This window comes from Lytechinus pictus, chromosome 15, assembly GCF_037042905.1.
Source record: "Lytechinus pictus isolate F3 Inbred chromosome 15, Lp3.0, whole genome shotgun sequence".
In the NCBI taxonomy this organism is placed as follows: domain Eukaryota; kingdom Metazoa; phylum Echinodermata; class Echinoidea; order Temnopleuroida; family Toxopneustidae; genus Lytechinus; species Lytechinus pictus.
The window spans coordinates 8979195-8997148 of record NC_087259.1 but is presented as its reverse complement, the minus strand read 5'-3'; the positions used below and the strand labels follow the sequence as shown (position 1 = coordinate 8997148).

The following is a 17954-nucleotide window of genomic DNA, read 5'->3' as shown; positions in this document are numbered from 1 at the left end:
TGAAGTTTCATCATGTTGAAATGATTCAATATCCTCTGACATGCTCATGTATCTGGTGTCTTGGATTGTGAGATCAAAATGATATTTCTCATTCTTTCAGGGATCCCTATGTATTTCAGCTTTCATAGAATGATACATTCCCCAAATAATATTTGACGATAAAAGGGAACTTTGCACACTTCTGCGGTTCTGTTACAAGCTCGCACAAACAGGGTTGAATATCCTTATGAGATGAAGGGGTTTGCAGCCTACATGTACGATGCACGAAGGCATGATAATAATAATAATAGCTGTATTTATAAAGCACCTTTTGCCTGAGGATACAAAGCGCTGCTATTATTACCCGGCTTTAGCTCGAGCTACCATCACCGGCGCTCAGTGCATGCAAGGAATTAATCCTGCCGGGTACCCATTCACCTCACCTGGGTCGAGTGCAGCACAGTGCGGATAAATTTCTTGCTGAAGGAAAACACGCCATGGTTAGGATTCGAACCCACGACCCTCTGTTTGAAAGGCGAGAGTCAGAACCACTAGACCACGACGCGCCCGCGTCGTGATGATGCAAGGTTGAATATGAATAAACGCTCTATAAATATTTGTATTAAGAATATCAATTCAAATTAGAAATGAGGGAGGGGTGAGGCAAAGACATTGATCACATGTTTGTAATAATGCTATGCCTGAAGTTTGTGATTATACATGTAAATCCTCTTGATGCAGGAATCAATTGAACTTATTTCTACCCAGCAATTATAATTGCAATCAACTTTAGCTGGAGGCAGAGAACTTTTTCCCTGTGTGTTTATCCCTATGCTTCACAGTGTGCCAAAATTGCTTCCACCTTTATGTTAGAAATACAATAATTCTCTACCTTATCTACTATTATTGCTGTAGCTGTGTAAAAGGATTTGTCGCAATAGATGATTTCCAGATGGGGTAATTTGGGGTCATTGACTTCTTTCTTTCCTTGGTGAAACCTGGAAATAGTGTTTTATCTTTAGGGGATATTTGGATTATTTTTGCAGTTAGTGCTCAAAGTATTCTTCAGTAATTCCAAAATTTACAGAACATGGATATGTTTTTTCTGCATGTATAGATTGAATCTAAAATAAAGCTATTGCTATATCCAGATTTCTGCAATTGTCATCTGTGATTAATAATTTTTTTTAAGTCAGTTGCTTTTTGGCTATAATATACTTGTAATTCATACAGGTCTTATATTCTAATGCAAAGTTTAGAGGTTTTTTCCTTTTCGAGGTATCAAACGGAAATAATGACGGGAAAAATTTTGGGTTTTACCCAACAATGAATATTTCTCGATCATGTAACACCAAGATGCGGTACCTAGATAACCGTAGAATGTTCTTGAGAGTCATGTTTTCTTATTAAAGCGGTACTTCTTTCTCATTGCAGTTGCGAAAGGACCCACGTAGGGGACCGGTGCCAGTTCGAAAACCCTTGCTACCATGCAGAAATCTGCCAAAATGATGGTGAATGCGAAGTCCTGTTCAACAGCGACGGGAGTAATCCCTATTTCCACTGCAATTGTCCTCTGGGGTACGAACTGAGTCTTTGCGAAGGCGAAGTGGACAATGTGTGTAAGCTTGAGGAGCCTTGCCAGAATGGCGGTACCTGCCGCCTCACCACGTCGCTGTGGGACTACGAATGCTACTGCACACCTGCTAATACAGGTTCGTATTTTGGTTTTAAATTTAGAGTCTGTGAATGATTGGTTTTTTTTGTAGAAATTATTGAAAGCTATTACAGCATTCTTAATTGGTGATTGCAACGGCGATTCTCGTAGGTAGTTCGTAAGGGCTTCACAAAAAAGTGATATTGATAAAATGAATGAATTAATGGATGAAGGTATGAATGAATGAATGAATCAATCAATAAAACTGCAACAAGAATAATAATGATTTATAAGTAATGATGATCATAATTATATGAAACAGTTTTTTAGTGAGATAAATGGGTGTATATGAATGAGAAGACGAAAGGGATATTCACAAGAAACTAATGAACAAGCAAGTATTTGAAATTGAATGAACCTAAAGTATATGACTTTTTACATTCATTAATAATTAAGTGAAATAAATGAATAGGTGTTATGTGAAGTTATGATATCTGCATCTTGGTTCTTAACTCCGAAGTCATCTTTTTCACCTCCACAGGTGTTAATTGCACAGATGACAATCACTGTGTTAGTAACCCGTGTCTGAATGGAGCCGTTTGCACATCGTCCAGTGATGGCTACTCCTGTGAGTGCGCACAAGGTAAGGATGGTTCTTTGTTCATCCTTCCTCAGCAGGTGAAATACCTTACTTTGCTGGGATTACACTTCGATGTAATGATCGAAATATGAAACAGTGTGCAGCGCTTTATCCAATATGTGTTTGAGCGCTGCATAATAATAATGATAATAAAAGTGATAATGCAGTTCTTATACATGGTATAGTGGGTATCACATCATGACATAACATCTGTACGACTTCCAAAGCACTTGGATACTTAGTGTAAAGAGATTCATCTGATTGGTAGAAATTAATTCCAACAAATTTTTATCTTTCCACAGTCAATTTGGCTTTTACCTTGTGAGCTTTCGCTTACTCATTCTGCCGGCTTCTTCAGACTACGCTGACTCGACGTAGATGGGGTAGTATCGGCAGCGTACATTCCCATTTCCAGGGACTTCCACGCTACCGATACTACCCCATCTACGGCGAGTCAGCGTTAGTCTGAAGAAGCCTGCAGAACGAGTAGGCAATAGGTCACAAGGTAAAAACCAAATTGATTGTGGAAAGATGAAAATTTGTTGGGACTTGGATACTATTACCCTGGCTCTTTGTGTGCATAGACGCAATAAGGTGCTTTAGTATTTCCAGATAATACAGTAAGTGAAGCTCAAATACACCCCTTTTGTGTTTTCTCTGACAGGATTCCAGGGTGACACGTGCAACAACGACATCAACGAATGCACAAGACCGAATGGTCCCACGGTCTGCTACAACGGTGGGACGTGCTTTAACCAGTACGGGGGGTTCCGGTGCGAGTGCCCTTTGGGATTCACAGGAGACCAGTGTGAGTTAATCTACGAGCCGTGCTCGCCAGACCCGTGTAGGAACGGAGGTCAGTGTGCCTCAACTGGACCGTACACCTTTACCTGTACCTGCCAAAATGGTGAGTCTACTTAGTTTGTGTTCACTGGTGACACGGCATTTGCTCCTGCACCATTCCTTCAGGCTTAATTTTGTCTAAGATGTCGGGTTAGGGTTGCAATAGGTGCTACATGTATGTTAGGTTTAGGGTTATATTTAGGGTAGCTGGGTATAGTGTTAAACCTAGGGTTGAAGTTGGTCATTCGATTAGTGTGTGGGATTTAAAGCGGAGCTATGGTCGCCAGAGCAAATGTCATGGAACAGTATTCACTTGGCCTAACAAGCAATTGGTCTCTATCTCAGCTAATCTATTACCCCAGGAACTCAAATTTGGTTTACTGTCAGTTTGGTCTAATCTCTACACTACGCGTGGTGTAAGTCCGCTTTGTCCAATTCACATTTAGTCTTATTTGTTTGGTTTACATTCCGCTAGCTCTACCTATTATTATTTTTACTTTGTCATTGGAAATTGGGTTCGTAGGCAGTTCATCTCACCATGTAGACCAATGGTTAGTAAACAAACTGGTTGAACACAAATTCGAAAACAATGTGTGATGAGGAAAAAACCAGACTGTAGATGAAGTGGGGTTTCAGGATTTGTGGTAAATCTATATTTGCCTTTGAGTACATGTATGTTACAGCATGTAGAATAAAATGAGGTGCAATTTACTGATATACCTTAAAACCATCAAATCTTTTCCTTGTTATGTTTCGGAGAAGAAATTTGAACATGTTTTCTGCCCGCTTACGTTTCACTTTCTTTCTCCCCTTTTATTTGAAGGATTCACCGGAGAAACGTGTGAATTAAACCTGAACGACTGCACCCAGCATCAATGCTCGAATGGTGGGACATGCATCGATGGAGTCAATGAATACACATGTTCCTGCCTCAAAGAGTTCACAGGTACGTCCGTCCATTCATTTCTTTAAAATTCTTCTTGATTTCCTTTGAAATTTCTTGAAGAGCGGATTTGGTGTGATACAAGTCCAAATTATTCTCATTAGTATTATCGTTGATACATCATCTGGCAAGATGTTTTATATGAGAAAATGATATACATAAAAGAAAATATGTATCTAAACATTTACATAGAGTAGACTCTGCTAAAGTGGACGTTCCGTGAGTGAAATACTCGTGTAAATCTAGGTATTTTTCTTTTCAGACCAGAAAATGCAGACTTGGCATTTACATCCTCTTGAGTCGAATTTTTCTATGTCAAACAGACATATGTTTGTTTCTTGATTGAATTATTCACTACAATACCTACACTACACCGAAAATCAAATCAAAGACAAGGCTCCTGATTAAAATTATTTGTTGGTGGCCCGCAAAAGCAAATTTAGTGGCCTGAAAGAATAGAAAACAATAAAAACTTTGTTAGCCCAACCGGGCCATTAAGTGTTGGCTTTTAAAGAATTTTGGAGGCCCAATTCTCATTTTTGGTTGCCCCGGGCCACTGCTAATGTTGAGCCTTGTCATAGCATATACCTTAGAGTCAAGGTTTTGAAGAATGAAAAGTCTAACATCTCAGCATGATGGTACATGGTGTTCCAGACACCATATGACACCATATGAAATGGTATCCAACTATTTTGGAGGAGATACTCCTTCAGGAAAAATACCGTAGTTTTTTTACCGTGATGTTTTTCCTTCTCATTAAATTTGTTATTTTTGCGCTGTAATGTATTTTCTGGCTCACTCGGTAGAATGAAAATGATCCAAGTGCTCTTTGTGGGAGAAGAGAATGATTTGATTCAAATTTGTTTACATATTTATGTTCACATTGTTTTCATGATCCTTCTTTCAGGTACCTATTGCGAGATGGATTTTGATGAATGCGATACTGCAGTTGATCCCTGTTTCAACGGTGGTACTTGCAGCAACACCTATGGTAACTTCTCCTGCATATGCGTCCGGGGATGGGAGGGGCAAACATGCGAGGTCAACAAAGACGATTGCACCCCTAACCCTTGCCAGTTTGGAGGAGAGTGCGAGGACAGAGTATCATCGTTCAAGTGTACCTGCCCGCCCGGTCGTACAGGTAAGGCCTAGAGTTCAATTCATTTGCAACGAGGAATGACCTTTCTCTGTGGGTAGGTTGCCGGCAATTCACCTGGGAAGCATTTCGTATTGAGGATTCAGGGGGTCTCACTTATTCTTCCCTCCACTTGGGTACATCGTTATCGTGAATTTGTTTAGTTCCCAACCCACAAGGAAAAGTAAACTTCTCATAATAATCATTGGTGATGCAAATATTATATAAACGTACATATTGTTTTAGCTAGATAAGAATCCGCAAGCATTGAGATGCTTTGCTCTTCGGGTATGGAAATCGTGCACACCAAAGTGCAGTTGTATAGGTATTTAAACAGTAATAACCAGAATTTAAGTTTTGACACAGTTGAAGTTAATCCACACCTAACCAGCTAATTAAAGGTATTGTTTAACTTTGTGAGCAGCCGATTAAAAAAATTCTCAAACCAAGATGAAACATGTGTACAAGTGCATGTATTAGAACTAATAAACCCTGAAAACAACCATTATTGAGAATGAAAAGCTAAAACTACAAGGCAAACCCCGATTTTGTAAATAGGCGTCTTATAGACGCCTAAATAGTACACATAAGTGTATGGGATGAAATTAAGATGGTGTTTTCGGTCACTTTATATTTCAATTTTTGAAGCACTAAATAATTATTTTCGAACACAATTTTTTCTGGGCTTCATTTTTGTAACATATCACTGACACAGGTGACAAGTGTGACCTTCTAGCTCAGATTTTTTAAAAGTCAAACCAATGTTAACCAATCACTTTAATTAATGTAATTAATGATTATTTTCTGCCACTTAGGTCTTCTGTGCCATTTGGAGGATGCATGCATGAGCAATCCATGCCATCACACTGCACAGTGCTCCACCTCCGTGGTGGATGGTTCTTTTATCTGCGATTGTGCCACCGGTTACCAGGGTTTCAATTGCTCAGAGGATATCGATGAATGCAGCCTACTAAGCATGGGTAGGTACACACCTTGCAATTGGTCTGCGGACCCGATTTTGGAAGAAAATGTAGTCGAATTTGAATGTTGAGACATGAAACATCTAACTGTGTGAAGTTCTTGATCGTTGTAGAGATACACATTTTCGAATTTGTGACTATGCTACCATTATTATTAGAATAAAAGCAAATTTAGTATGTAGTCGTCATGATGTCATAGCAATTGTAAGATCGTTTCTGATTAAGAATTCTTATTCTTTGATGGATTCTCACAAACACTAATGTTTTTTTATTGTTAAAATGCTTTTATTAGAATCAATTGTACGTGAGGGTGAATTTCCCCTCAAGTGGAATCCAATATGGCATCTGGAATCTTTCGTTTTTTTTTATGATCTGCAGATTCTACATGTCAGTCGGGTGGTACGTGTCAAAACTTTGATGGTGGGTGGAGTTGCTTATGTAGCTCTGGCTTTACTGGATCCCGCTGCGAAACGGATATTGACGAGTGTGACGACGACCCATGCTACAATGGAGGAACGTGCTTAAATAAAAGGGGTGGCTATGCGTGTATCTGTCTCACAGGTTAGTTTGCTTTCAACCACACTTACTCATCCTCCTGTATGATTTTTAGCTCCATAAAGTCCCCATTTTCTGTGATGCCAAAAGTGAAACTATTTCACCATATTTATAATGGAATTTCATGTAAACACAACTTTTCAGACAAAACAAATATATTTCCAAAATACAGTGAAAATATGTGAAAATCATGGTAAAATCCAGTATAACAAAACCATGCGAAATGATATATACCAATCAAACATATTTGTTTGGTATGTGTTCACAAATTTGTATCTACAAACTACTGTGTGGTATATTACCTGTTTTCTAAGACTTTCATTATTTACAATTGCATCTTTCATGCCAACCCACAACACAAAATAGGATGATTAGAACACCAAAGAACACAACATTTGGATTTCAGATATTGGAGAATTTAGGACATTCTTGACATTTGCTTATAAAGCCAAGTATGCAGTGTATGGAAAATACCAGTCACTAGGCATATGGTTTTGACCCGAATACTCCAGAGATGGAGCATAGTGATAGTTCTAACCTATGACGTGATATTTTTAACATATCAGATGATATCAATGGTCAACGGTCATCTGCGCTTTATACAAATTTACAAAATGATACAAAACTCTGAGCGACATGCCATCTGAGTATTATCCAAAGTCATTCATTCATTATGGCAACGATTGTAATCCTCTTTTCACCGAAGGTTTCACCGGCACTCTGTGTGAGATTGATATCAACGAATGCTCCAGCAACCCTTGTCTGAATGGGGCAACGTGCACCGACGCCACTGGAAGGTTTGAATGTACGTGCCTGGACGGGTACTCCGGGACCACTTGCCAGGTGAACATTGACGACTGTCTACCGTCGCCCTGCGAGAACGGTGGAACCTGCATCGATGGGGTCAATCAATTCACTTGTCTGTGCGAGACGGGTGAGTACCATGCTTAGGCCCGTAATCTAAAGTTGGGTTCAACTTAGACCATGGTCTAACTCTGTACTAAAATTATGAGAAGCAGAACGGTTTATGTTCATTTGGTCTACAAGCAGTTGATCGTCTAACCCCATTTGGTCTACTCTCAATTTTGTCTTCATTGCTGCTTGGTCTACACTACATTTGGTCTAATACTCACTGAGCCGAATTCTGATTTAGTGTAATTAACAGTTGATATAACTACCACATCATGTACTTATCTCTTACTATGCCAAATGAATATTTAATTTATAGCCTGGGGTCCGTTGCAGGAAGAGTTGCATTTAAAAGCAAGTCAAAAAATCAATCGCAAGTCCCAAATGCGCTCTGTTGATTGGTTGGTTGAAAATTAAGTTGCGCATGATTTTTAGAGTTGCGATTGATTGCAACTCTTTCTGCAACGGGCCCCAGTTCATATAACCATGTAGACTTACTGGTGTTAGACCAAGTGGAATTTAGATGAAAAGGGTGTAGCCTAAATGGAACTTAGCCAAAATGGTAAGTGGGGTAAGCGGCAATTAGTCAAGTGGTTAGGAGAGAAACTATTTGCTTTCCAGATTTCGGCCAGGAGGCTTGCATTTGAGGGGTTTATCCTCCTAAAAATCAAAACAACACCCACAAGAGGCATCGCTGATAGTCTCAACTCTTTTCTGTATTTTTCTTTTTAGGTTATGAGGGTCATCGATGCGAAATGGACAGTGATGAATGCGTAAGCAGACCCTGTATGAATGGAGGAGTATGTGAAGATTTAATCGGATATTACCAATGCGATTGCCCAGTCGGCACCTCAGGTTAGTCTTTGGCTCTTCTAGGTTGTTGATTTTTTTTTGTACAGTAGAATTGCATGTGTTGAATCTCTAGGCACCTCCAAACTCTGTTCAATTCAGCCGAAATTGGACTAAGAATATGTAAACATATGTTTTGCATATTCCGATTTGAAAAAAATGCTTAAACATAGGCGATTATTTAGCTTATGGATGGTTGACGTATGCAGACTCTGCTTGTATAGTAATAATAGAGGCTCTAATTGGATTGTCTAATTTTATATAACTTTGAATTTGATTCTATAAGAATGCTTATCAGGGCAATTTGGTTTTCTTGCATTATTTTTCTATGATTATCTTATGAATCACAAATTTGTCATGATACTTTATTGATGAATGTATATCAGTTTGAGTTGTATTACCAATGGAAAGATTGTCTTTTTCTTCATTGTTTATGCAGGTTATGAATGACTTTAATTTCTCTAGGTTTTTATCAATTTTTTTTTGGATGAATTAATAAATTTTCACAATTTTTGTTATGCAGGAGACAATTGTGAGTACAACCACTATGACTGCAGTTCCAACCCCTGCGTCAATGATGGCACGTGTGTGGACGGCATCAACGAGTACACTTGCATGTGTCATGAAGGCTACAGAGGACTGAATTGTGAGGAGGATATCGACGACTGCGAGTCTCACCCCTGTCACAACGGAGGTACGTGCGTGGACGAAGTCAACGGGTATCACTGTCTATGTCCTGTCGGCTATCACGACCCCTTCTGCATGTCCAACATCAACGAGTGCTCCAGCGATCCTTGCGATAACGGCGGATCCTGCCATGATGGTGTCAATGAATACAGCTGCGAATGTATGGCCGGGTACACCGGTACCCGGTGTTCGGATGACTTCGACGAGTGTTCCTCCAACCCGTGCCAGCACGGCGGTACCTGCGACAATAGACACGCTTTCTACAACTGCACTTGCCAGGCAGGCTACACGGGCCTCAATTGCGAGGTGAACATTGACGACTGTGTCGACGAGCCCTGCCTGAACGGTGGAATTTGCATTGACGAGGTGAATTCTTTCCAGTGCGTGTGTCCGCAGACATTCGTCGGACTCCTGTGTGAGACGGAACGGTCGCCCTGCGAAGACAATCAGTGTCAGAATGGAGCTACTTGTGTGTACTCGGAAGACTATGCAGGATACTCTTGTAGATGCACCAGTGGTTTCCAAGGTAGGTTATCTTTGCATTTGTACTTGTATCAAAAGAGGGACATTCCTCTGTCTATTGTGAATCAATTTTTAATCTGCAAGATACTAAATGACTAGGTTGAAATACTTGTACATAGTTCTTAATAATAAAGGATGCTTTCATATGATAAGTTGATCAATGAAATACCACTGTGTGATGGGAAAGGAGTGGTTCTGGTAGTGAATTTGAAGTGTAAGGGAACAAACAGAATTATTGCTTAATAAGTAATGGATAAAAATTGAGTCTATCACTGTTGCGAATTTGATGCGAAGGCAGTGACCAAATGACTGTGGATTGCATATTACTGCATAAATTGTATGCCTAACCATGTCCTTCTTTTCCCTTCACCAGGCAACTTTTGTGATGATGACCGCAACGAGTGCCTCTTCTCCCCCTGTCGCAATGGAGGCTCTTGCACGAACCTTGAAGGATCCTTCGAGTGCTCTTGTCGTCCGGGTTATGATGGACCCATCTGTGAGATCAACATAGACGAGTGTGCTTCGGGTATGTCTCAACTCCTAGCTCCTGAAACACAAAGCTTCATGATTAATTTACGATTGATTTTTATGATCTATAATGCAATTTGTTGTATGATCAGTTATTTCACTGTGTGTGTTATGTAGTCCGTGGCCCCTTAACATAAAGCTTGGCAATTGATCATCGGACTGATTTCTATGATTGATTGCATTGATTATTGTTTATGATCAATCATAGATATCAGCCTTATGATCAATTACAAAGCTTTATGTTACGGAGTCCAGGGTTAAAGATACGCGACCTTGTCTTAATGGAGAAACTTACAACAGGGACACGTAATATAATACTTAGTGATTGATCATGGAGCTGATTTCTACGATTAATTGCATTGATTATTGTGTATGATCAATCATAAAAATAAGCCCTACAATCAATGGCTAAGGTTTATGTTACAGGTCCCTGGTCTTCAAAACCATTTCCAATGCTGGCGTGAAAGCGAATTTTGATCAATCTTCAGAAAATGATTAGATATATTTTCAACTTGGCTACCTTGAATACAAAGCTACTTATACATTGTCTTTTGACATTTAATGCTTCAATTATGGCCAATGAATCTGAATATTCTTATAATTCATTATTATTATTATATTATAATAATCACTAGCAAGATACAAAGTCCAAGTTCAGTCATTCTTAATTAAGCTCTTACCAAATATGAAAAAAATTTGAAGAGAAAAGGTATTAGAGCTGATTGAATTTGAATGTAGATTATCTGCGGCCTATTAGTTGTGCAGTATCAAATTAGCACATGAAACTTCATAACCGTAAATCTTTCTCCTTAACATTTTCTAGGACCCTGCACCAATGGTGGAATCTGCACGGACCTCATCGACAACTACTTCTGCTCCTGTCAGCGGGGATTCACAGGCAAGAACTGCCAGAATGACACCGATGAATGCCTCAGTTCGCCTTGCAGGAACGGCGCCACCTGTCATGAATATGTAGACAGCTACACGTGTTCTTGCCTTGTTGGCTTCAGTGGCATGCATTGCGAGATTAACGATCAAGATTGTACAACTAGGTACGAAATCACAGAGATTGGGACTTTTTTTTTTATTGTACTTTGTGTGGAAGACATTTGTTGTATTCTTCACGATATTTTTCTGTATGAAAGAAGTTAATGACTGATACTGAAAATAAGTCTTGTGCTAACTGATGCTACGTTGCTGAAGGATAATAGATTTTTTAATGCAATTCGATACCTTAAAAGGGTCTAAGGGGCAGTTGCAAGTCTAGTCTGTATATTAATCATAATGTTGCCCTTGATTGAAAATTTACAATTGATTGCTGGCTCGCCTTTCACAACAGAATACATACATTGACTTGCTTAGCATAGAGCAGTATATCATTCACAAATTTGCAATTAAAATATAGCAATCAATAAGTTGCCAGAACTTCCGATTACTAAGTGTATCCTCATCTCTTGTCATCTCATTGTTGCAGCTCTTGTCTCTATGGTGGTACCTGCATCGACGGTGTCAACAGCTACACCTGCGAGTGCGTTACCGGTTACACTGGCTCCAACTGCCAGATTGAGATCAACGAATGTGATTCGGACCCCTGTGAGAACGGGGCCACCTGCCAAGATCGGTTTGGTTCCTATTCGTGCCACTGTGATGTGGGTTTCACTGGCCTGAACTGCGAGGTAAGCAATGGATTTTCAATGTACTCTGTTTGTGTGTGTAGGAGGGGGAGGTAATGTATAGTGTATATAGAACAGCACTGAAAGACATTGAGTAATTATTGAATACAGTGAAAGAGGTGATTCGATAAATATAGAATAAGAATAGATGATATTTATTCTTCTCTTCCATGAAATATTTCATGGAAGTACAAATTGCAGGAATGTATCTTCCATCATGTCAGGAAATTTCCTTGCAGTACTCTATATCATTTCCATAGGGTTCATCTTATATCGGTGTGAAAGCACGACTTTAACCAAGACACACCTTACTCTTTGCATGGTTGAATTTCATTTGGTCAGGTTTTGATGTACTTCTGCTGATGCATACTTAAATCTATTAATTCCTGCAAATTTACCAAAATATGGAAATTCTGAAGATGTTAATAGATAAGTGAAACCGGCATCAATTTCAAATTTGAGGGGAAAAAGCCCCCTTCATCATTCATTTGGTATTTCACTTCCTAAAATTTGATTTCAATATATTTATTTCCTTTAGCATTTGGTTCAATGGTGCAGCCCTCAGAACAATCCATGCTACAACGGAGCTACCTGCGTTCCAATGGGCCACCTTTACGAGTGCCTCTGTGCCTCCAACTGGATCGGAAAGCTCTGCGATGTCCCCAAGGTGTCCTGTGATATTGCAGCCTCGGATAAAAGTAAGTTGATTTGATGTAACGGTGGAGTGTGTCCTGAAGCACGTTGTCAGTGATTTTCAGTTACCAATTTGCTCTGAGCCAATCAGATGCAAGAATTTCAGTAGCTTGTTACAAGTAGTTAGTGAATAACTTGTAATATAAGTTAACTATAAAATGCACCATCAAAGAAAAATGAAAAGTGATATTAATTTGTAACGATGATGTCATTTAATTATATAAATATAATTCTTTTTCATACTATACAATTTGTGTTTGATAGTATGTGTTGAGTCACCTGCCATGGTTCTGGAAAGGGATCGTGGAGCTGATAATATAGTTCACATTCGTCCTTTGTTTATCGATAGCGTTGAAATGTTTGAAATTTTAAGACAATTTGAAAAAGTCTTGAAATCAAATTTGATGTATGAAATTCTCCTTTCCCTGCAGTATTCTTAAAGTCCTTTTCTTTTGATCACGTATAGATGTAACTCGGAATGAACTTTGTTTGAATGGAGGAACATGCATCGATGCGACGAGCAGTCATTCCTGCCTTTGCCAAGACGGCTACACGGGATCCTACTGTGAAGTGAATATTGACGAGTGTGCTTCGGCTCCATGCCACAACGGTAAGCTAAACCTCATCTCAGCTTGGTCAGACGCAGAGGAAAATCATTATATTTTATATATGAACATGTGTGTATATATATGTATATATAAATATATATCATAACAGAAAATTCAAAGAGTGCAGGGACTTAAAAATCAAAATATGTATTTACCTGTCCTGCATATGAAGTCCGGGTCTGCATCTTATTAATTTGATAGACATACGTTTCAAGTTTTGATTTTTGTAATTCTTAACACAAAAGGGACAATTTAAATGGGTGATTTATAGCTGCCTATTTAAGGGGGCACACCCGATTGTGATGAAAAGGAGAGTTGATTCAACCATTGTGTGCCTTGAACAGAGACAAAAGACAGACAACAACTACTACCAGAAGAAAATGACCGAGATATTCAGTCCATTCTTGATAAGGGAATGGGGATTTGTCCATTCTTAATAAGGCAATGGGGATCTGTCCATTCTTGATAAGGCAATGGGGATCTGTCCATTCTTGATAAGGCAATGGGGATCTGTCCATTCTTGATAAGGCAAAGGGGATCTGTCCATTCTTGATAAGGCAATGGGGATCTGTCCATTCTTGATAAGGCAAAGGGGATCTGTCCATTCTTGATTAGGCAATGGGGATCTGTCCATTCTTGATAAGGCAATGGGGATCTGTCCATTCTTGATAAGGCAATGGGGACTTATACACTGAACTTTTTATGTACTCTTCAACAGGTGGTACGTGCACAGACGGAGTGTACAGCTACACTTGCTCATGCCTGCCTGGGTTCGAGGGTCCGCGATGCCAACAGAACGTCAATGAATGTGCTTCCAGCCCCTGTCACAATGGCGGTCAGTGCCACGACATGGTCAATGGCTACACCTGCTCATGTCCGGCTGGAACCCAAGGTAAAGACTCTTGCAAATTTAACATTCTTTTTAAAAAGGTCGAAATAATAATGATGTATAGCATTTATGTTGCGGTTAATACATGTTTCGGAGCCCTCAACAAAGAGAAGATTAAAAAAATAAAGGAGCAGATGAAACAATAAGAAAATAAGGAATTGAAAGGTCATGCAAGGAGTGTAATCACACAGTGAATCTCTAGTGGTTTCTGCTATTGTAGATTGCAGGAATTGAAATTCCTTCATAGCCGATTACACATGAAAAATCCAACTAAAGATTGATTTGGCTTTTAGTGTTTATCTATAGGATTTCATTACATACACACGTGTTTGTATCTCATTGTATCACCTTGCCCTCACTAATGAGCTGTTTCTTCACCCATACCCTTAGGCACGGACTGCTCCATCAACTTGGACGACTGCTACGAAGGAGCATGCTACCACGGGGGAGTCTGCATTGACCAAGTAGGCACGTACACCTGCGATTGCCCCCTTGGGTTTGTCGGCCAGCACTGCGAAGGCGACGTGAACGAGTGCCTATCTAACCCTTGCGATCCTGTTGGAAGCCAAGACTGCATTCAACTTATCAACAATTACCAGTGTGTCTGCAAGCCTGGTTATACTGGTATGAAATCTTTACCCATCAGTGTCAAATATGAATTCCCTTTTTTCCCCCTTTTATTTGATCTTAACTGAAATTCAGTCTGGGTGTACAAGAAAACATTTTATCGATCGGGATTTGGAATTATATAATATTTCTATCAGATTGATATGTTTATGTGGGCATATTTTATAGAGGTCATCACATACAAGTTGTCAGTCATTGAAAAATTAGTGAATCCTATGTTTTTGATTGGTCGAGGATTACTTGTCTGACTGTTACCATTAAAAGTGCCTCTGATTGACCACTTGTCAGCCATGAAATCCTCCAAGAAATGGTATCCAGATATCCTTATTTATTGGTGGATAATGTAACTGGTGTATTCTTTTCAGATTTGGCGAGCATTTCATGAAACGAGTAGTGATTTTTATCTGTTTGTTATAAGCTACTGAAATCCTTACATCTGATTAGATCAGGGGCCCGTTGCAGAAAAAACGCAACTCAACAAATCTTGCGCAACTTGATTTTCAGCCAATGAAGCGCCCGTATTCGGGACTTGCGCTTGATATTTTGACTTGCGTTTAAACGCAACTCTTTCTGCAACAGGCCCCTGAGCTAATCTGTGAGAACCACTGACAATATGCTTCTTGAAACACTCCCCAGATCATTATGTTTGCTTTTGATGAAAGATTGATAGTCATCTTCTGTCCCTTGTTTTCCCACCAGGCCAAGACTGTGAGCAAGAGATTCCCAACTGTCAGAATGATCCTTGTCAGAACAACGGACTTTGCTTACCAAGTGATGAAGGCTATTACTGCGACTGCCTCAGAGTAAGTTTATGTGACAGTTGTGTTTTTTTTTTACTTTTTGCAAGTCTTTGTGGAAGTTTTTCTGTTCTTACATGATTATCACAACGATACAGCACAGAATATGCATACACTACAAATTTTTTCAATGTTTACGTGATGGCGATAATGATGGCGATAATGATGACAATAATGATGCATTGATAATGACATTAATGATGACAATGATAATGACTATGGATGATGGCCTGGAATGATAGTAAATCTTTGTTAATGAATTTTCCCTCAGGGGTTCACCGGTGTCCATTGTGAAACAAAGCTCACACCTTGTGGCACACACCCTTGCCAGAATGAAGGCACCTGCATGGAATATGGCGATGACTTTGACGACTACACCTGCATGTGCCCCTCTGGTGTCAGCGGCGACAACTGTGAGATTGACTACAACGAGTGTGCTTCCTCGCCCTGTATCAATGGAGGCACCTGTCTAGACGAGTATGGTCAGTATCGCTGTGACTGCCCGGCAACATGGAACGGCCGCAACTGCCACCTGTTAGATCCAACATTCGCAGGAGGCATTGGCATGGACCCAGAGATCCCAACCGAACCTCCGGTGACGATTCCTGCCACTGTGCCGACAACCACAGAACCACCTAGGTGCTCTCAGGAATGCCTTCAGAAGAAGGGTGACTACTTTTGTGATGTGAGTATACACCTTTTGTTCAGGTCTTTACTTTAAAACAGATAATTTTCCTGTGATCTGTCAGTAAATTTCATCCTTAGGGAAGTGGATGGTCCCTCCTCTAACCTTTTGATGGGAATATTTATTGCAAGACACAAAAAGTCTTCCTAAGATTGCTCATATCAACAAATATGTTTTTCTTTGTGAAGTCAAGTCAAGAAGAGTAACTCTTACCAAACTACTTTACATTGAACCTTTGTGATCCCTCAGGATGAATGCAACACTCATCTATGTGAGTGGGATGGCAAGGACTGCTCCTTGAACCTAGACCCATGGGAGAACTGCACCGCTGTCAACGTTCCATGCTGGAACCGATTTGGAGATGGCAGGTGCGACAGGGAATGCAACAACCATGGCTGCCTCTTTGATGGTTTTGACTGCGTAGATCAGCAGCCAGAGGAGTGTGGGTAAGTAATTCAGTTTCTCCTGTCACCAGGGGCGGTATTCTGAAAACCGTGTTAGCTAACACGATTGGTATTCTGAAAATCGTGTTAGCATGAAAAACACGTGGCCCAAGTGGTAACACCGCGCAGGTCATGAAATACGCAGAGCGCAACGCGCAACCCCCATACGCGGTGTTAGGGAGGAAGATAACACGAGATTTGGTATTCTGAAAATGGTGTTAGCTAAAATTTTGTTCAAAGATAACACGAACATTTAACAGTGTGTTAAGGAGAGGTTAAGTTGGGGATGACGATGGCTGCACTTTTTTTTAGCAGATGCAAACGTCAAAAAGAACATAAACGGGCATATAACTATCGTCTGGCAGAATTTACTGTAATTTTCGTTCATTTTTCCAGGTTTATTTTCCATCTACCTTTCTTCCTACTAACAATGATTAAACAACAATTTCTTTGGAATTTCCTGTGAAAATGCACTTCAAATGCATCTTTAATTTGTATTAATTAAAATCACTATCATAAATGCTCATAATTTATTTATTTAGTTACTTTTTGCCATAATATAAAAAAGACAGAAGGAGAGGAACAAAATTTAAAACGTCTTTTAAAAAAGTCACAAACAGTAATTAAAAGGAATAGAATTGGCGTTTGGGCAACTCTTCAATAATATTCAAAATTCTCTTCCCTTTTTCAATGGTTATATAGTTCCAATGATTACACTTTTTTACTCTCAATGCTTCTAGGTTATCCTTAATTCATCTATCCGCCAGTCAATCTATCTGCTACGGATAGGGGAGGGGGGCAAAAGTTTTTTTTTGGGGGGGGGGGCTGATCGCTATACGCATCAAATTTTAATAAAGAAAAAGATACAATTTTTTATGTCAGGTTTAATTTTTCTTAAAGTGCTTTTCATGCTTTTCAAAATTTACATTGCATATTTATTTTTTCAAGTTCTTAAAATTTTTGGGGGCATGTATGAATTATGCTTGCCCCCATATTTTAGGGTCGATCGTCCCCTGCCTGCTCCACAATCGATCAAGGCCTCTGTCTCCTGTCATAATTTTGTATCCATGCTGTCTGAAAAAAATCCATTCTTGTCACAATCACCCCTCCCGACGTCTCTTTCTTGCTCTAACTTTTATTTAGCTGTATGCGCTTTCAAAAATGATGTCACAATGCAAGCTTCATGTCACCAAGCGCGCACTCCCCTTTTCCCTGAAAATTTTGCGCGATTTGTTTCTGTAACAGCGCATTTGATTGGATTAAATAGATGCAGAGTGGGAGGAGCCGGAGATAACACGAAATGAGATAACACGGT

The 17954-nt window shown here is 39.6% G+C and overlaps 1 protein-coding gene across 1 annotated transcript in view; it reads left to right on the top strand.

Moving 5' to 3' along the window:
- The first annotated feature begins 931 nt into the window (after positions 1 to 931).
- Positions 932 to 17954, top strand: part of LOC129277230 (neurogenic locus notch homolog protein 1-like) — a 29252-nt gene continuing 12229 nt past the window's right edge. The window contains exons 1-21 of the mRNA XM_064110659.1: positions 932 to 936; positions 1414 to 1691; positions 2175 to 2276; positions 2938 to 3180; positions 3940 to 4062; positions 4967 to 5200; positions 6010 to 6174; positions 6553 to 6735; positions 7436 to 7663; positions 8371 to 8493; positions 9011 to 9700; positions 10070 to 10222; positions 11048 to 11276; positions 11699 to 11900; positions 12436 to 12595; positions 13057 to 13200; positions 13917 to 14090; positions 14478 to 14711; positions 15414 to 15517; positions 15783 to 16196; positions 16446 to 16642. Coding sequence (XP_063966729.1) covers positions 932 to 936; positions 1414 to 1691; positions 2175 to 2276; positions 2938 to 3180; positions 3940 to 4062; positions 4967 to 5200; positions 6010 to 6174; positions 6553 to 6735; positions 7436 to 7663; positions 8371 to 8493; positions 9011 to 9700; positions 10070 to 10222; positions 11048 to 11276; positions 11699 to 11900; positions 12436 to 12595; positions 13057 to 13200; positions 13917 to 14090; positions 14478 to 14711; positions 15414 to 15517; positions 15783 to 16196; positions 16446 to 16642 — 4385 coding nt within the window. The remainder of the gene's footprint in view (positions 937 to 1413; positions 1692 to 2174; positions 2277 to 2937; positions 3181 to 3939; positions 4063 to 4966; positions 5201 to 6009; positions 6175 to 6552; positions 6736 to 7435; positions 7664 to 8370; positions 8494 to 9010; positions 9701 to 10069; positions 10223 to 11047; positions 11277 to 11698; positions 11901 to 12435; positions 12596 to 13056; positions 13201 to 13916; positions 14091 to 14477; positions 14712 to 15413; positions 15518 to 15782; positions 16197 to 16445; positions 16643 to 17954) is intronic.